Below are 20,915 nucleotides of genomic sequence, written 5' to 3' on the forward strand. Positions count from 1 at the left end.
GCCGACAATATAAAGTTTATGATTGATGAACCACAAACCCCGAAGCTAATTAACACCCCACTCATAAGTAAACACAACCTCTTACACACAGTGATCGAGCTACCCGTGTTAAGTCTTAAGTTAAGTCTTGGATTTCCAAAACCTAACTTAAGACTTTGCAATAGTAAGTTTTATGTTAAGGCTTGTATGATACGTGTACTCATATAGTCTACAAGAGAAGTAATCACTACTCCATAGCTACAATATACTATCAACCATCACTACATAGTTCGATGCTTCCATTCATTTTGTCTGTTCAAATTATATCCCAGCTAAACCCTTCCCATCAATCGAATTACATTACTATAAGGTAAAAAGCAATGATATTGGGTCTCAACAATCAGCTTAAGTTTTTGATAGAGATGGTCGTTTCATTAACATCAATCCATAAACTCCAACATTCAATAAGATTTCTCATTCAACATGTTGTAACCTTACTTTTTACCTCTCATTTTACAGCGAAATATCATACTCACTTCGCATAACTCCAATTGAACAACCTTATAATCCATTACAACCTCCAAAGAAACTTGGTCATAAACCCCGTAAAGATAACAGTTTTTGGATCCGATGTAGCATAAATCCAATTAGTCTCTTATAAGGCGATTTTATATAAACAACGTGTAAAACGGATCGAACCACAGAGAAATTTTTATCCATTAACGGAAAAGTAGTTATCAAACTACCCGTTTTACAATGTACTTGTGTAAGGCCACCATTCACAAGTAATTATGAACATCATCCGCGTTAAATTGAACGAAAGATTAAATATTTTGCGATGTTGTTAAATTTAATTTGTGAAAACAATCAATTAAATCGGTAATAAAGACGAATTATATTAAATATTGGAGCAAAAGGTGTATAAAGTAAAGGTAGTTACCATATTGGAAGCCCATTTATCTGGGTTGTGAACTTCGGAGTGCCAGATACGCTTGAGATTGTCGAGAGAGATGGGGAAATCCGCCATTGTTAGGGTTTTTGAGAGGTTTTGGAGATGATGAATCATGACATGAGAAAAATGATCACAAATGACGGAGTTTTACATAACGTGCTAATTGGGCCTGGATTTTGGGTTAAACATGATAATTGGACTTGTATAAGACGCGCATGTAATGGATCTCAGAAAGAGGTTCATAACTTCCTGTACCTAACCAAATGAGTTTGCTGTGGTGGTTGCTCACTCTATCCCTTAACCATGAGATTAGGGATTCGATCCTTGTCCATGAAAATGGAGCAAACACTTTGGCGGCGAGGGGATTATACACTGTTGTCGACGATAAACACCCCGATTTACACCAAAAAAAACTTCATATGATGTACCTTCGGCATGGATTGTGCATATATGTCCAAATAGACATGGAAGTGGGCACGTTGGTTGGATAGACACGCCCCAGCGCAGCCTATGGCAAATTTTAACCCGACACGGGATTGACATGACCTAATACGGCATGACACGCCATGGATCATGGGCCGGTGGTTGGGCCGAAGTTTGAGAAAAAAAAGGTTATGTCTAGCCTAGGCACGACACGCTTCAGCACACTCAAAATACAAAGAAATAAAACTGAAATAGAGAATTGCTTAGGCCAATACGACACGACATGATACGCAATGAGGCGCGTTTCGGTAGCCATTTCTATTCCAGCGGTACAACACGACACGAAATCATCTTCCCGTGTCTGGGTCGTGCCACTTTCTTCTCCGGGCATGGTGAACCAGCACTAGACATGATCCAATTCCATCTTTAGTATACACCACATGTACAAAGTCTTTGTATTCTATACAACGTAATAATTCTATTTAATAAACATCTTCCCAAATATAAATGTTGCACTTAGTCGACTAAGGTAGAAACTAGAAATATATAGCTACACGCCATAATATATATACTTATTTCAAGGTATACTCACTAGTGAAACGAGTGGGAAATGATACTTCTATATATCCAAAAACAAAGCATAAGAAGTGACTGAGATTAAACAACCCCGGCGAAAATTTCTTAAATATAAGTATAATATAATTTTAAACCAACAAATAGAAAATTCTTAAATATAAGTATAATATAATTTTAAACCAACAAATAGAAAAACGTGTGAAAACTGAAAAGAGTATGTATAGGAGTGATATTTTAGAGCTTCTATATTCCTATAGAGTTCTGTCTATTTCGTTCTCTCCATTTCTTGTCCATTTCCTCTCACAATTATATATTATATTATTATTAGTTATTTATCTCTTCAAACACTTGCACCATTAGATCGTTCTAAAATATAATTCGGACCGTTAAAAGGAAATAGAGAGAAGAAGAAATGGAGAAATCTCAATTGCTATAGAATATCTACCCAACTTAATTTAATTATTGAACATTCAGTTTAATTCAGATTCAAGCATATATGCCAAATTGCCAACGACAAAACTCGAGGCTCGGGTAAAACTAAATTACCTTCAACATGGAGACATGGTAGTTAATCCAAGGGTATTTATGCAACATAGTTTAGTAACTTTATAGTTGGGCTTGGCCTGTAGGTGGGACCATAGAGAAGTAAGAAAGCAGCCACAAAGAAAACAAGTGGGTATCTCATGATGAGATAAGCAATCAAAATAAACTTGGTTTGTGCATCACTTATGTAAAAAGTGTAATGTGGTGAGTTCAGTACCAGATAGATTCATCCTTTCCATTTTTGGTCTTACAAATATACGGAGTACTACTCTTTTATGCTCTAAAACTACAGTAGTAACACCAGCAGAAATGGAGGCCTCAGCAACATTGAGCAGTTCCATGATCCCACTTCTCAAATCCAATTATTCTTCTGCTCTTGGTAATCCTGCCAAGAGATCTTTCTTCATTCAATCTATGGCGACGCCTACCACGAAGCCACCCTCGTCTCCTGCTACTAAAACTGTTGGCTCTAAGAAGGTAATTACTGGGTCTGCTGCCACCACTTGCTAAATATTCATTGAATTCTTTTAGAATTTTGTTTTTGTTCTCGCTTCGTCCCAAATCATTTGTTTACCTTTGATTATAATGTTAGGATTATGTTTGAATCTATTAACAACAACATCAGAGCCTTAATCCCAAAATGATTTGGAGGCGGCTGGCATGAATTATCTTTTAGAACCCATCAATGGAATACAAAAGCTAAGGTAAACTTATAGGTATTAAAATCCAAGTCCAGATTTCTTTTACAAAAACTTGGAATTTAAATCGACAATAAAATCATGAGCATTGCCAACTACTAGTTTATAAGCAAAGTAGGTAACTCCTTTTATTGCTAATTGATGTCTATGAACAATCTGATGCAATTCTCGACGCAATTTTCATCTGAATTATTTGGAAACAGCCTATCTGTGTTGCTAACAGAGAGATACGGCTGCATACATTCGACCATCTTACCCTGCAACTTGAAGGAGCGCTCGTCTCCTTGAGCCAATGGCCACTGGGATTATGTCTTTGTTGTTGTAGTCTATGGTCAGGTCATTCGGTAATGGTTGTTTTGCAAGGTCTACATGTATCAGACACTTACTGATTTTATGCATCATTTTTCATCTGGTTATGGTAAATCCAGGGCACGACACCGGTGAAGCTACTGACAAGGGTAGAGCAGCTGAGGCTACTAACAAAAGCAGAGAAAGCTGGATTATTGTCAGCAGTAGAGAAATTAGGGTTTTCCCTGTCATCAATAGAACAGTCAGGTTTGCTGTCTAAGGCTGAAGAATTTGGGGTATTGTCAGCAGCTACAAACCCAGAAACTCCATCGAGCCTCCTAACCCTGAGCTTAGCGTTACTACTTCTTGGCCCTGCCTTCGTTTTTTTGGTGCCAGAAGATTATCCTTGGGAAGTTGTTCTGCAGGTTTTGGTTGCCTCGGTTAGCGTTATCGGAGGTTCTGCGGCTTTCGCTGCTTCTAATCTTGTATCGAATCTGCAGAAAAACTGAGACACTTGGGTGTTCTGCATTTTGGAGTTTTGAGTTTGTTGTAGACAGATGATTTCAAGTTTGATAGCCTTGTTTGGTGTATGCTCCAAAATCCATACTTGCATAACTCTTTAATTAACATTCATTTCAAACCCCAGTCTCGAGAAACACATCAAATATATCGGATTGAAAATGAATCCTCCAATGAAATTATGGTTTGCATTGTAGGAACAATTGTACTCATGTTAAGCTTGTGGTGATATTAGTTAAAATTCTGTTTCAAGGATTACTCATTGTAGTCACGGTTGACACCCTAATTGACACCATTAAAAAAATCCGGAGTTACGATCATATTTTGACTAAAGAAAAGAAACAAAAGGGTTGCTTCAAATTACACACAACACCAATCTCTTCAGAAAAATTTCTTCAATAAGAGGAAAATTCAGATATTATTACTGAAAAAATAATCATTCTCCTAAATTCACTAATTACGAATATAATCAACATAAAAGCCGCAATCGAGAAAACCAGGGATCCAAGATCCCACTGTCTAATCCTAAAATTTAACTGTTGAAACTTGAAACTCATCATTTGTATACAAAGGAAAAAACACAAATGATGTTTCTTAACTCTCCCTATTGGTCTCATGATGCACTGCATGCTCTCTACTTCTGCGCGGTTTGACGAGCGCCATTTGCGGTTCCATTCTGATCAACCCGTTGGTAACCCTCGGGGCCCCGACCACCTGAGCCCCTAGGTCGACCTGAAAACTCGCCCGAGCCTCTGAAGTCGTTTCTTCCATAACCGCGGCCCCCACCAAAGTTTCCACGTCCTCTAAAGCTCTCGCTACGAAAGCCACCCCTCGAAGAAGGGTACCTCCCTCTTCCATTGTTGGGGTTTGCCGCGCCTGAGACTAAAAATATTAATTTGTGTTTTTTTTTTAAGGTCAAGACTCAATTGACCTCGAAAATGATAATTTCAAGATTTAGAGGAAAGGTGATAGCCCAAGAATGTCTTTTCAGACTTACCTCGAGCTGATGTTCTCTTCTCTTCAATAACGGTTTTACGATTCCCAACTAAAAGGGGTGAGGCCTGAAGGATGTAACAAAGCTGGGTTAGACAATCGCAGTGATTCAACATCAATCTGAGAGGCTATACGCTTGTAGTTGTACCCTACAACGACGACATTTTATAGGTTCGAAAGATTATAGTGACCATCTTTTCCCATACTTCCCCTGAACAAATTAAAACGAAGTACACTAACAGACAGACACAAACACACATCGTCAACGAAAATTCTTCTCCCCTAAGCCATAAACCTGCCAACAATTCATGTGCACAATTGTCCAACAATACTCCGTCCTGTACAATGTACATATATAATTTCTATATTTCCCTGTTTGAATGATCCGTAAAAACGTTCCATTTACCTCTTCAATCTACTTTTTAGTTGTAAAAGGGTACATTGACCTACTCGGGCTTTTGCACCCATTTCTTTAGTTAAAATTTTGCGCAATTGGCCCATTTTCTAGTGTTACTTGAACACTGTCATTGTTGAATAGTGAAATTAGAAAGGTTTTATGAATTTGAGCAAATGCATTTTTCTCCAATTTTCCTTCTCGTCGACCGAGAAGGAAGCCGCAAAGAGATAATATTAAGGAGATAATAAAAGACAAAACAGGGCAAACTCAATTATCAAAGTTGCATAGATAGATCTTGGACCATACCTCAATTGCAGACTTCACGGAGCTCAATGATTCAAATTCAACGAAGCCAAAGCAAAATCCTTGCTGAGTGACAGACACACAAAAAGGATACTCATATTAAGCAAGGATGGTTCAGAGGTAATGAAAAACGAAATTACGCAAGGATGGTTCAGAGCCTAAGAGGGTAAGAAAAAATTAAATTGTGCAAGGATGTTACAGAGGATCAACCAATCAAGATTGATCGTCCAAAGAAGACCTCAAAAACACTACCTTGTTACTTCGCACTTGGACGCCACCTTGCTTAATAGGCCCGAACTTTGTAAAGGCTTCCTCCACTTGTTCGGCAGTAGCACTTTGAGGCAGATTTCGAACATAAATCGAATAACCTTCGGCTTTAACAAAACCAGCAAACAACTCAAAATCATGTACTGAAGTAGTGAAGCTAGAATTAGAAAAATACTGCCAAAAAAGATATAAACTTGTCATCATCAAACCGTGAGTCCTATGACGAGCTATGTAAACAAGGATTCTTTCTAATGCCAAATCGTCTCTAACTTATGTGAGGCACAAACAGTTGAGAAGGGGTCTAAAAGTCATTAACAGCGACTGTGCTATCCAATCTGTAGACCCAAACCACACAAACTATAATTATATACCACACTTGAGATTTGGGAAAGAAGAAAAAAGATGACACGGTTTCAAGTCTCCAGCTCATTCTACTTCAGTAGTTGCACCATATGTCCCTATGTTACTCGATTCTTCAATTTTGCGGACATACCTGTGTCCAACATGACACTCAAGGATGTATGTATCAAATCCTTACCCGACACTTACAAGTTCCAAGTTCAACACTTTTCCTAGTAGAGCGACACTAAGGAAGGCTTTCAACAAAAGTAGGGAAAAAGTAGGCCATATACAGTAATCCCTCAGGTTGTTTCATAAGTTGATTAGGATGTTGCACATGAATTAAGAAAAATAATTGGAAAGGTTACAATGTGAGTGAAATATTTAAGTATAATAATTGCCACTTAAAAATTGAAAAAGAAACAATAGTCTTTGTATCAAGCCTTAATTTTTGCCATAGACATCAACTTCGATCAGATGTGCAACTCGAGAGAGAATCATTAGGAATGAAAAGGTCAACTAACTTTTTTTAAAAAAAAAAAAAAAAAACATTTTTCTACAACGAACAAAGGGCGTATGATTTTTGACGATTTTAAACCTTGTGTTTCATACATCTTTGCACTTCACTTTAAATAATCTCCCTATTTCATAGAATTAATCAAATTTTTGTTCTGAAGACGTGTCTCCATACCGATGTCCTCATTTTAGGACGAGTCCTCGTGTCTCGAAATATGAGTCATGGGTGAAGACTCAAATACACACCCCTGTCCAAAACCCCTGCCCGGGTAGAGTAACATAGCTTAAAGCATATTGGACAAGTAGTTGCAAAAAAAATCAGTGCTTGCAATCCAATTCGTGCTTCAGTGCCACAAAAATGTGCATTTATAATAAGATCGTGATAAATTGATAATACAGGAGAGTGAAATCATGTACCTTCTTCATTAACATCATTTTTTTCAGGGACAGCTTCGTTGTTTGAAGCCAACACCTCAGATACAGGAGTAGGTTTTGGAGAGCCATTTGCTTCCTGATTGATGCTCGGACGCTTAACCTTCACATTACTAGCAGGTGCCCTGGCTGGTGAAGGTGGTGGATTGGTCCTCATGGCCTTCAACTGTGATTAACAATTCATAAGATAGTTGAGTATGACATTTGAGAACACACCATATCAGAGTAACATAGGAACGAAGTCAGCAATAAACTTACAATTGATGCATATGATTTTTTGGGCTCATCATCTTGCGAGGCGGGTGGCAGTGGCACCGAAGCAGTAGTAACATTTTCACTTTGATCCAAATGAGGTAGTGGTGGGTCAACAACCTCCTCTTCAGGTATCGACCCATCTTCGACATCAGAAGGATCACAAACTTCTGGCTCATTAGAAAGATCTTCCTCATTTGAGAGTTCATGACCTTGTTCGGGAAGATTCACAACATGAGAAGGCTGCTCTGGAAACAAAGTGAGAGAGACTTGTGAATTTGATGCACGGCTGAATTACAGGGAAGGTCTAAAATCAAAATAAATTACTACTTCCATAACAAATCTATGGTCCCCAATCGACTTTGCTGCTCATACCTTTTCAACTTGACCATTATTTCTTTGTAGAATATGTAGATATACAAAATAAAATTTCTCTAGTTCAACTTATCAAAACATCAATGGTCATAATTGTAATTTTAAAAAGGTTAGCTAATGCCATTGTGATAAAATCCTGGTCAAATTTGACATAGATTGACAACTAAAGTCACATGGGATAATATAAATGGGACGGAGAGAGTACCTAGTTCTCTTGTCTGAAGAACAGAGTGTACGTTTTCAGTATTATTCTCGTTATTCTCGTCCACTGGAGCTAAAACAGGCTCTGCCTTATCCTCATCTTCAACATATCTGAAGACATCGTTCAGGACATAAAAACCTTTCTCTTGTGGCGCTAAAAAGAATGTCTGAGCAAATTTCTTTCTCACGCTGTCGCTTCCAGTTAAGTAGCCAGTAACAAGAACAACAACTCCATCGCCTAAGGACTGCTGAGCATCAGCTGTCTTAATCTCTGCAGTAAAATCTTTGTAATTCAAAGATAGAATCTTCTCATTAATTCCCTGCAGAAATCGAGTACAAAGTTCCGATTATGCAAGATATACAAAGAAAAACCATAAGAGTTTATTTTCCTGAACAAAGGTTTTCAAAAGAACTATCGTTCTTGGAAAATTAGGATTTTATTGTGAAAACATACTTGCATTGTTGTTGCAGATGTTATAACACCATTAGAATCTGGACGACTTAACACACTCAAGTCCTGATAGAATCTGTAAACCAATTCTGGGGACTGGTGAAGAATGTGGTAGTACTGTTCCACAAAGGCATTACCAACAATCTGAGCGGGTGGAGTAACAACTGGAATCTCCGTCTGCGTTGCCATCTGCAGAAGAATTGTCGTAAGATTATATAATGAAATACATACGAAGGACAACATAAATAATAAAAAATGTGGAGATTTAACGATTTTTCCTACTTCGTACAGGAACATCAATACATGTCAAATTATACTCTTGCTTCGTAAAAATACGTAGAGGTATAAGCAAGCATAAGAAAAAGGCTTCCCGTCTCCTCCAATTCCCAGCTATGTAAAAACAGCAAAAACAAAACAGCAGTATAAGAGTTAGGTTTGACTCTAGTCTAAAAATTAATGAATCTGAACCCCAAATGTATATGAGGTACGCCTCTCCTTCAGCTCAGATTGTGCCTTGTAAGTAGACCCCTGACTCAACTTGTTAAGGGTTGTTTCATGAAGTATCTCCTCCCTCGCTACCACAAATAAAGACATCGAAAACAAGCTCACAACTTCCACGTTTATTTGTCAAGAGAACGAGACAGTTGAAAACATGAAGCAGAAAGAACTATATGTAACATGTATGTTGAAGAAAGCGACATATTACTGACTAACCATGATGTAGTACTGAATACATAAAACTCTAATAAAGACAAGTAATACTAAACAAATAAATGTGCCAAGAAAGTGTCTTTCTTTAGTTAACACAACACACGCTAGTACGAGATACAGCACAGAAACACACAACGGTGCAGCAGAGTTTACATAACACCACCATTACAAAGTGCCCTAAAGACTCCTGTCCATGACAAGGTCATATGTACACAACATTTCCCCAAAATACAAAAGGTTATCTTGGCTGATCTAGTGTCAGATGACTGCCACTACATAATATACGAAGTGTAAACAGCTTATTGAGTCATTTTGTTTTATTTCATCATACAACAAAGACAATGGAGACTGTTTGCTCCATTTTAATTGGAAATAATTCAAATAACATTGTACATGTAAGCTTCCTATAGATCTATAAAGGTCATGTGTTTCCCTGAGAAGTTCCTCATTTTACAGATTCCAGCACCAAGACATCGCACTTTCGAAAATAAAAATTGATCTTCGGTTAGAGGAGCAGTAAATTAGAGGTTAACAGAAGTCATCAAACGCACATCAATTACTCTGTAAGTCCGTAAGAGAGACTACGTAAACGTTTGAACAGCAAGGCACTGAACTTCATAATACAGCTTGTACACCAAATGTCCCACTCAATGGAATCCAATTACAAAAAATCACTCTAAAAGTCAATTCCTTTGCAAAGAAAACGCGAACTTGAGAAACAAATTGAATTCTAGTAAAGGAACAACGACGACGCAAATAAAGTACGACAAACAAGAATCACAAATATATAGCTAGATCAAATTAATCAAAATATAAACCCTATAACAAAACTAATATGATCAGTAAATGGAGCAAAAACTGAGCTTAAATCTTCTAAAACCCTACATCAATGTCTCAAACTTGTTAAGGGTTCTTTCATAGAGTATCTCATCCCTCACTACCCCAAATAAAGACATAGAAAACAGGCTCAGCTTACAAGTTTATTTGTCAAGAGAAAGAGACAATTGAAAATTTGTAGCAGAAGGAACTATATGCAATATGTATGTCGAAGAAAGTGACATATTACTGACTCACCATGACGAAGTACTGACGAACAAATAAAAACAAATAATACTAAACAGATCGCCAAGAAAGTTCCTTTATTTAACACAACACACGCTAGTAAGAGATACACCACAGAAACGCACAATGGTGCAGCAGAGTTCACATAACAACAACACCATTACAAAGTGCCTTAAAGACTCTTTTTCCATGACAAGGTCATAAGTACACAACATTTCCCCAAAATAAAAAAGGTTATCTTGGCTGATCTAGTGTCAACTGACTGCCACTACTTAATATACAAAGTGTAAATAGTTTATTGAGTCATTTTTCTTTATTTCATCATAACAAAGACAATGAATATTTAACTATTTGCTCCAATTTAATTGGAAATAATTCAAAGTTCACAACATCATATAGAATATAAAAGAGTGACATCAAAATAGTGTCTAACAGATGACCTCCTTGTTCCTATAGATCTATAAAGGTCATGTGTTATCCCTAACAAGTTCCCCATTTTACAGTTTCCACCACCAATACACCACACCTTCGAAATAAAAATTATTTTCCGTTAGAGGAACGGTAAATTAGATGTTAACGGAAGTCATCAAACCCACAGCAATTACTCTGTAAGTCCGTAAGAGATACAACCTAAGCGTCTGAGCAGAAGGCACTGAACTTCACAATACACCTAGTACACCAAATGTCCCCCTCAGTGGAATCCGATTACAAAAAAAATCACTCTAAAAGTCGATTCCTTTGGAAATAAAACGCGAACTTGAGAAACTAACTGAATTCTAGTAAAGGAACAAAAACGACACGAAAAGTGCCACAAACAAGAATCACAAATATATAGCTAGATCAAATTAATCAAATAACATAAAGCCAATAACAAAAATACTCTGATCATTAAATGGAGCAAAACCTGAGCTTAAATCTTCTAAAACCCTAGATCAATATGTCTCATAACATCTCATTCAACAATATTCCAAATAAATGCTATAATCATAAAACAACAACCTTAATCATATCAAATAAAATACACAAAATTGACCAAAAAGCTTATAAACCCAGATCAAAAAAACAACCTAAATTATTAAAAATGTTAAATAATAATCCAAAAAATTACATCTTAATTGCAAAAATTAAAACTACCCAACATGCCAAATTGCTTAAAAATGTCAAAAATGGTAAAAGGGTGGAATCTTTACATAAAATAAGACACAAATGAGACACAAATTGATAGAAATTGATTAGATTAATAGGTAAATACCTCTAGAAAAGGGTTAATGATGAAAGAGATTGAGAGATGGCAAGGTAAAGAGGAGAATGGAGAGAGTGGCAGAGATCTAGAAAGACAAAAGGTAAGTAAACGGAGAAAATGAAATGAGAGACAGGAGTACAAGACAACACTAGAGATTGTTAGCGACTAAGATTTTGTTAGATGACAGAAACTTTTTCATCATTTTTTCTTTTTATTTTTTTCTTTTTTCGAAAGGAAACAATGTTCGTAGCTTGCACTAAAAGTTGAAAATCTGACCATGTTATTAAAATATAAACATATATTATGAGAAAGCTATCAGCATCCGTTGTAGTCTAGTTGGTTAGGATACTCGGCTCTCACCCGAGAGACCCGGGTTCAAGTCCCGGCAACGGAATTTTTTACGTTTTCCTTTATTCTAAATAGACTTCACGCCTAACCCTAGGTGGTAAAACCCTAATCTAAAAAATTGTCAAAAGCAAATAATTTTTAGAAATTTAAGTAATAGGGAGAAGTAATTTTATGTGAGAATATAAGACCATTCTCAATGAATGTCTATGGTGCTGTTTGGCCAGGTTTATGTGAAATAACTTCTACTTTCTAGAATGAGTTTTTTCATAAACTACTTTTTGAAAAAGTTGTAGTTGTTTGGCCTAACTTTTGTAAAAACAGTTTCTTAACAAATGGATGTGTTTGGCCATCATCCTATTTTCCAGTTTTTTTTTTCCTTTTTAAACTAACATTATGACATAATTATGACATATCGAAAATAAATTATTATGATTACACATCCTCGTCAAATCAAAATGTGCCAACAAATAGATAGAAAAAGTTTACGTTTCTAATATAAATTTTAAGATCGTCTCATGTTCATAAGAGACGTAGCAATAGAATTACGAAAAATAGACATGTTTTCATCATCTAAACATATACATTTTGACTCCATTTTAGTCTGACTCACTCAAAAGGAAGAAAGCTAGACAAAAGTATGAGAGATGGCACAAAGTTTTGTTTAAGACGGATGTATCCGTCTTAGCCTTAAGATGGGTCAAGTATGACAGATAAAACAAAAGTAAAATGTCTAAGAAGGAACAAAATATTTGTCTAATTCATACAAATAGGACACTAATTTACTTATTTAACCTTAAGACGGATATATATTGTCTTAGTTGATACTAATTGACTTATTTAACAAAATACACTATTTGATGCATAGAATAATTAAACGCCATGGTACATATACATGAAACAGTTAAGCAATTTGCTGAACACATAATTTTTCAAGCAGTTGGTCTTGCTTGTGACGAGCACTATCCGTCACAAGTTGAAGACGGATAGTACCCCTCTCACAATAAGACAAGTGGGAGGGCAAGTGGGGGGAAATGGAGCATTCCTTAAATAGTGCCACTTGCATATTGTTAATCCCTTCTTTGTAAATTAATTCACAAACATTAATATCCTCAAACACAAGGCTAAAGCAAATTGTTAATCTCTTCTTTGTAATCGATCTTCAACTTAATCAAATACTACTAGACCAAAATCAAAAGCAAAATACATCACTATAATTATTCAACATCCATTTGACGATTTTAATTAATTTTATCACCGAAAAATTAAAATTAATAATCTCAGAATGCTTGACATTAGTAGAAGATTATGATTATTGAAGAATTAACATTAAAGGAGTAGATAATTACTTGGTATTACATAGAAATTAATTAATGGAGCCGATCAACAGAATGGAAAGGAGATAAAAATTGAGTTCAATAGCAATGAAATATAAAGGTATAAGAAAGGGATTTGTTACGCGGTAAAAAAAAATTGGTTTGGCGCTTAACAATATTTGTGGAATTGTGGGAAACAGAAGCAGAAGCAGCAATTTAGTGCTTCTGTTTCTAGGGGCTTTTTTATAGGTTTTGACTTTTTAAAAGTAGTTTTACAATCTCCAAAAAAATAGTGTTTGGCCAAATTTCTCCTTTTACATTTACAAAAACACTTTTTAAACTTGGCCAAACACCCCCTATATTTCACTATTTCTTAGTCAATATGATCAACAAAATAAATCTAAGTTAGTTGATTAAATATATCATATGAATATTTTGAAGTCATAAATGAAAAACTACATTGAACAATGTGTACAAACTTAATACTCGTATTATTTAAACTATTTCGTGTGTAAAACTAGGGTTCTTTGAACCAACTTTCATTAATCATTTACTAATGAGTATTTATTCATAAACAAAGTCTAGAAAAGGGTTCATGTCATGATCATGTAGGCTGAGATTTATTAGGAGTATATTAGAGTGATACGGAGTATATAATTATCATTTTAAATGAGTGATTGGTTCATTATAGTCTATAGTTTCAGTATATTTTGTACTTGTTCTATTTCTTTGATATCTACCAGACTACCACTTAGAAAATGATACACTGCTGAGGGAATATAATAAATCTAATTTAATATGTAAGCAAAACATGTAGCAATTTTGGAGTATATTAGAGTCATGTTAAATTTTTATTTAGATACTTATATGTGCTGAACAATTTATCATTTTTTTTAAACATCATAAATTGAACATCTACCTTCCAGTTCAACAACGAATTCGTATGTTCCTTTGGTTAGCAGCTGTAACACCCCCATAAGTCGGGACCCTTCTCTCTAGGCATTCCCAACACATGGAGGCATTACAAGACTTGGTTTCCCGAGCTTGTAGTGCGAACAATCAAGTAAAGAAGTGTTTAACATTAAATTCAAATAGTTAAGTTATATATAGTACAACCAAATTGAAGTGAATGGAGTTTAAGTGTCAAAAAATAAGAAAAACAAGAATGGTGACGACTAATGAAGACCGTTCCCCAAGTCCTCGTATCTAGCATGCTAACCTTTCAACACTACTCCCCATATGGGCGGAAATCATCATATGATTCACCACAGAAATTTCAAAACCCAAGAGTTAGCTTAACGATATAAATGTTTAGAATGCAATAACTAACTCTATTTACTCATGTGACAATGCAAAGGTAATAACCATCATTCCAACAAAGTATGATAATATATGGGAGTCATCCTCCAACATACATCTCCACAAACCGGTGACCGAGACACGCCCACGATGTGAACCCCCGCAATAACGCGGGAAATATAACTTATAAAATGCGGAATTTTCGGAAATTTTTGAAACTTTTAAAGTTTATAAAGCGCGGGTTCATAAAAAACTAAAAGACAAATAAAGAATGCGGAAATAAAGATTAAATTATACAAACACGATAGTCAAAGGTGAGGGAAAATATATCCCTCGAATGACAAAATGGTAAATGGTGAGTCTAAGCAATCCTAATAAACCAACTACTAGTCTAAGGTTTAGTTCTCGCTAGCCCATACGTCTTCCCCACGTAAGCATCTTCACAATCTGTCATTCATGTAAACATGAACGCCACAGTCAGTGGGGAGTAACTCAAGGTTCTCCCAGCCACAAAATGTCGAAACACAGATAAACAAGAACATATTAGAACATCATAGATATAACCATTTGATGCAAGCATTGAGATATGAGACTAACATTCAAAACATGCGTAGTAAATCATATATAAGGCATATGATACATCCATGTAAGACAATCCAACCAAAACGTCATAAATGATAATACAACTATAAACACGATAGAATATCATATGTCACGGATTAACAAGATTACATAATAATACATGTGAATGGAAACCTTAGCCATGAACTTGAAAACCAAATAACATACAATACACGAAATGGGACTACTAACATCACATAATAAGCAAAGCATCCGGCTCAGAGGCTACCTTTAAAGCATGTCCGAGATACAAATCCTTAAGTACCTTGGCTCAGCGGTTACCTTTAAAACATGTCCAAGGCACGACCTCTAAAGTATATGGCTCAACGGTTACCTTTAAAACATGTCCGAATACTACAAACAAGTACCCGACTCAGAGGTTACCTTTAAAACATGTCTGAGGTACAACAAACAAGTATTTGGCTCAGCGGTTACCTTTAAAACATGGCCAAATATAACAAACAAGTGCCCGACTCAGAGGTTACCTTTAAAACATGTCCGAGGCACAACAAACAAGTATCTGGCTCAGCGGTTACCTTTAAAACATGGCCAAATACAACAAACAAGCACAACAAACAAGCACATAGAACGGAATTATTAATGTCACATTCATACTTATGGCTTGCATCTCACCATAAGTACGGATGGGAACATCAATCCCGATGACCTTATCGCAACTAGAGAGCCTATGGCTCACCCCTAGAATCCGATAGGACCGTGACTCAGGGACGAGATGATTAATGTCACATTCATACTTATGGCCTGCATCACCATAAGTACGGATGGGAACATCACTCTCGACGTTCATACCGCAACTAGAGGGCCTATGGCTCACCCCTAGTATCCGATAGAACCACGACTCTCACAACCGAACAATACTAGACATTATCTAGAGTACGACCCTTCATAAGTAACTATTTATAATAAATATTTCATACATGTATAAAAAATATTTCACTTCATAATTTAACATGCTGGTTAAATAAAATATAACAAGCGATAATGGATAATTTACATTGAGTGAAAGCTACGGAATAAAACGGAAACAAGCACAAGTGATTCATTCATAAGCCCAATAAACAAATTATGAGATTGGCCTGACAAATAAAACATGTTAAGTCCAACATATTACACATGTAAAATTCCAAATATTAAATCATGTGAAGCCCAAAAGTTTAATCATGTTAAGCCCACTTATAAACTAAGCAAGTTACCAACAAAAATAAGGAAGAGGGAAAATACGATGAGTAAGCAACACAATTGGCCCAACAAATAAAACTTGACAAGCCCAACAAATAAAATATGGCAAGCCTAAATAAATAAATATTACAAGGCCAAATAAATAAATATGTAAAATGAACGATATTTGACAAATTACATTATATAAAACACGAGGCAAAACGTAAACAAGCCAAAATTCGAACCACCCAACACTCGCCATTGTATTAGACGAGCATGACGTATATAGGTCAACCCATCTCTTTTTTCTGTTTCCCTCGTGAATCCATGAATTATATTTAAATTAAATACACAAAGTTCATGTTACAGGAGAAAGTGGAATGGCCCCTGCACATTCGTGAAAAAGCCGGCAAAGTAGTAGCATTATAAACCCATATCAGACCGTTTAAGACGGATTTTTAAGCATGAACAAGACGCGATTCATCCATATAAATTACTCAATGCATACATGTGTATACACATGAGACGGAGGCCAACAATTTGGTCCAATTCAACAAGAAAAGACGACTCAAAACAGCCCCTAAACACGACTCAAAACACACGATTTCAAGCAATTGTGAGACCGTCTTAAGACAAATTTTTAAGCATGAAAAAGATAGTATTCATCTAAAAAAATTGCCCAACATGATTACCCACTTCACCAAGAATCCAAAGGTACCAACTTTTCTCAAAATGGATAAGTAAAACTCGAATAAAACCGTCTCAAAAACCGCACTACCAACACCACATTTACGGTCCAAAACAGAGTACGAAAACTGTAAAAATACTCCCCTTTTCGCATGAAAGCAGTCCAAACAAGGGTCATGCAAAGACAACGTTTAAGACAAAAATTGAGTCGGAAATTTACATGTCTAAAGCAGTTCAAAGACAGTCCCGAAGGGCCACCTAAATCGTTCCAAATCTGACCAAATGAAGAAAATGTGCAACAATGACTAGCCGAATCCCTGGATAATGAAGAAAATGTGCAACCAAAATCACAGACACACAGTGATGTTCTCTTGGGCAAATTAGGCTCCCTGGAAAATTTCACTATACTACCAGTTGCACAAAAATTACACCCCACATAATCATAATCAAATAAATGATATCAGTTATAGCCGAATCCAATATGAAAATGAGCCAAGAAAGTACTCAAGTAACCATGTAAAATTACCATTCAATCGCATATTCGACCACACATATGAAAAAGACATAAAGAATTAAGCTTTACGACAAATAAGAATAAAAATTGAGTAGAAAGGGCGAAATATCGACACTTTGTCGAGTAACCTATCACCGTTACCTTAAACGCTCCTTATTCTTCGAATAAACGGTCCCCAAAGCTTGAGTCTTACTCCGGGTCTTCAAATCCTTCATTAAAGAGCAAGAAAACGGGATAAAGAACCTAAAAGACGAAACTTTATAAGACGGCGAAAAATGAAACCATCACAAAAATGAGACTTTATTACCTTGAAAGATGAAGGAGAAAGTAAGGAGAAGAACGGTACAAAAATTAAGAGAAATGGTTGAGAAATGAAGAGGAAATCTTGGTTTTAAGCTCGACGAAAATGGTGATTTTGGTTTACTGTTTGTCTATTGTTGCTGCTGCAGATTATACGACAAAAAGAAAGAGAAAAGGGGAAGGAGGGTTGGCATTGGTCCGTTAGATTTGTGGTGAGGGTGAGAGTAGACCAATTAATATTTTTATTTAGGTACAACATTGAGCGATGTGTGTCGATACGGGATAGGTCGGAAATAGATTAACTTCACATGTGAAAATGTGACGGTCTATAGCTAGACGGAATAATGTCTCGAGTCTATATTAACTTAAGACGGAAACTAATATTATTTCTGTCACTATTATTACTGTCCGACTAAAATACGCATTTTTATATAAAATAAGCTTTTATATATTGCTTTTATAAAAATCGTGTTTAAAATAAATAAATTAAATTAATTAATTTAAAAATATTAAATAAAGTCATTAAACGGTTAAATAAATTATAAACGTCAAAATGAGAATTTCGCGGGTGTTACAATCACCCCATCTTTTAAAAAGTTTCGCCCTCGAAACTTGAAAATAGAAATGAAAGGTTATAAAAAGAAAGCTGGACTTTTTGAAATTGGTAATTAAAATTGTTCCGGGTGTAATTCCAGAGCAAGTATTGTTACCACCCGTGGCTTGTAGAATAATGTCTTGAGTTGAATCCTTCTTGTCTTTATCGTTCCTCTCGGCCTCTCCGCAACAATGAACGAACTGAGGGCTTGGCTTTGTGCCAAGCGTACTCACTCCGACGCTCAAGTCAGTAAACTTATGGGATAAGTTGTTGTTACTTGGCTAAATGTATATTGTAGAGAGATAAGGAAGATAATACCAGATGAATAGTGATTCTTAGGTTAAATTGTGGATCCTTTCCTCAATGAAGGTTGAGGAGTATTTATAGACTTTCACCTTTTGTCACGTAGTGGCCAAGTGGCCAAGTGGCTAGCAGGTGGAAAGACGGATCTACCCCTCGGCCGAGGGACCTATGGAGGCGGCGGCCCTGTTGACTCACCGCCGAGGGGTCTTGGATATGAGTACGCGGGTATGTGCCCCCCGGGTAGTAGGTTGCCATGCCGAGACCAGTGACAGTAGATGGGTCGCATCGGCTATTTGCCCTAAGTCGTTGACTTCTTTGTGGATATCTTTGACCTTGCTCAATATGTTGACTTGGTCACGGTGCGAATATGCCCCATCAATTTGCCCCAGCCGTAGTCTATGCGTGGTATGGGCTCCGATGTATGTCCGAGCGTATATTCTGCGCAAGTAATTTGTAAAAAATTTTCTGCATCGACTTCTTATGCTGCATCGGCTTCTTTTACCTCGGCCTGGCCTTTCTTAGGCCGTACCATATCCCCCCTCCACATGGATGCGTAAAGGGCATCCGATGTGGAAAAGAAATGACGCTTGGCCGAGACGGGGTTGAGAGTCGGTTGTTTTTTGATTGCCCCGGGCGCTACTTAGCTTGGTTGATCATGTGGCCGGCGGAGAACGGATGCTTGGGAATTTGTTGAGGAAGGTGAATAGGCGGAGAGATATGAATGGGCGTGTTGAAGACGCTTGATCACTGTTGCATTGATTGATGTTCAAGCGTTGCAACGATTGACATCCCGTGGTTGCATGTCCGACACGTGTCGGCACGCTGATTGGTTGACGCTTCATGGGTCGTCGTTGATTGGTCTTTCTTTATGGGCTTTTCCTATAAATAGGCGTTATTCCGTGAAATTGGCCACCAATTTCATTCTCCAAAATTTTCTTCTCTCTAAACTTTCAAGGGCTTCTTTGTCTTCTAATTTTTAGAGTTGTTACTCCGTGAGTGTTTTTCTTCAAGGTAAAGAAACAAATTTCTTCACTTCTTATTTTGTTAAGTAATTATTGCTATTATGTCTTCTCGACGACGGGACTAGCACTTCGCGGCGGGGGTTCCCGTTGCGTGTTGATGGGGAGGGGATATTAGACGCCATCCCGATAAGGTTTGGGGGCCCTAGGTCTCCTTCTCCCGTAGTCGATCCACCAATTTTGGAGGAACGGGAGGATGAGGATGACGATGCTGATGAGGATGAGAGGACTCCTTCTGATGGTGGGAGGCTGTCTATCCCGGATCATGGCGAGGCACCGTTGGTCTTGACCGTGCTTGGTCCCATAAGTTCGCCGATTGTTCGCGAGACATTTTTCGAAGGCCATTTCTCCTTCGGTGAGGGGTACAAGATCGTTATCCCTAAGGAGGGTCAGGCGGTCTGTTGCCCTCCACCGGGTCACACCGGCGTGTACATCAGGCACCTAGAGTATGGGCTGCGGTTTCCTTTGAATAAATACGTCATGGCCATCATCAGAGCTATGAACGTCGCTGTGGCCCAACTGCATCCGTTGGCCATGAGGACGATAGTTGGCTTTGTTTGGCTCTGTCTTTTTAGGGGGGAGATCCCGACAGTCAACTTATCCCGCCGCCTTCATCATCTACGGCCGTCAATCGCTGGTAAAGTGGGTTGGTATAGCGTGCGGCGGAGCCGAGGCCGTCTCCGTGTCCAAACTTACTTCTTGCAAAGGCGCAACGGCGATGGGTGTATGTTCAAGTGTCGGAGGACTACCCACTGCCTCGGTCTTTCAGAGCCATTGTTTACTTGCGGTGTGAGAACCGGGAAGAGTATGAGGAATGTATCTCCCGGGGTAAAGTTAAAATGGACGCTTCGATGGTCCCTCTTACTGAGGATGAGAAGCGGGCGATGCTGCTGTTTGATGCTAAGAAGGGATGGCTGCCCCCGACTCAGATTATTCTTCGAGGATGTTTGCTCTGCCATGTCGGCCTCATACCGGCCCTCGGCCCGGGGTGAGTGGGGTCGGTGTGAGGCCCATCTTTACTGTCATGCTTTTGTTTTGAGCTTTGTTTTACTCCTTTTATGTGACCTTTGTTTGATTTCTTGCAGACCGGTTTGGCGGGATGCATCGAGAGGACCTTGCGAGAGGTTAGGGCTTGACAAGGACGGGAAGGTCGTTGAACAACATCCTACGGTGACTTGCGTGATCGTAGACCGTCTCCCAACGAACTCATGGATAAG

The 20,915-nt window shown here is 37.5% G+C and overlaps 2 protein-coding genes and 1 non-coding gene across 3 annotated transcripts; 2 read left to right on the top strand and 1 right to left on the bottom strand.

Annotated features, from left to right (window-relative positions):
- The first annotated feature begins 2,596 nt into the window (after positions 1-2,596).
- On the top strand, positions 2,597-4,157 carry LOC141653247 (uncharacterized). The gene is made up of 2 exons (XM_074460953.1): positions 2,597-2,950; positions 3,600-4,157. The coding sequence occupies exons 1-2, from the start codon at positions 2,783-2,785 to the stop codon at positions 3,966-3,968; spliced, it is 537 nt and encodes a 178-aa protein (XP_074317054.1). The 5' UTR covers positions 2,597-2,782; the 3' UTR covers positions 3,969-4,157.
- A 201-nt stretch (positions 4,158-4,358) lies between these two features.
- Positions 4,359-11,803, bottom strand: LOC141653248 (nuclear transport factor 2-like). The gene is made up of 9 exons (XM_074460954.1): positions 11,530-11,803; positions 8,508-8,693; positions 8,058-8,373; positions 7,484-7,725; positions 7,211-7,391; positions 5,924-6,045; positions 5,675-5,737; positions 4,976-5,039; positions 4,359-4,854 (listed from the first exon to the last, which is right to left on the bottom strand). The coding sequence occupies exons 2-9, from the start codon at positions 8,691-8,693 to the stop codon at positions 4,613-4,615; spliced, it is 1,416 nt and encodes a 471-aa protein (XP_074317055.1). The 5' UTR covers positions 11,530-11,803; the 3' UTR covers positions 4,359-4,612.
- Positions 11,804-11,841: 38 nt separating this feature from the next.
- Positions 11,842-11,914, top strand: TRNAE-CUC (transfer RNA glutamic acid (anticodon CUC)). The gene has a single exon. It is a non-coding gene; the product is annotated as a tRNA-Glu (tRNA).
- Positions 11,915-20,915: the final 9,001 nt, after the last annotated feature.

This window comes from Silene latifolia, chromosome 4 (genome assembly GCF_048544455.1).
Source record: "Silene latifolia isolate original U9 population chromosome 4, ASM4854445v1, whole genome shotgun sequence".
Lineage (NCBI taxonomy): Eukaryota > Viridiplantae > Streptophyta > Magnoliopsida > Caryophyllales > Caryophyllaceae > Silene > Silene latifolia.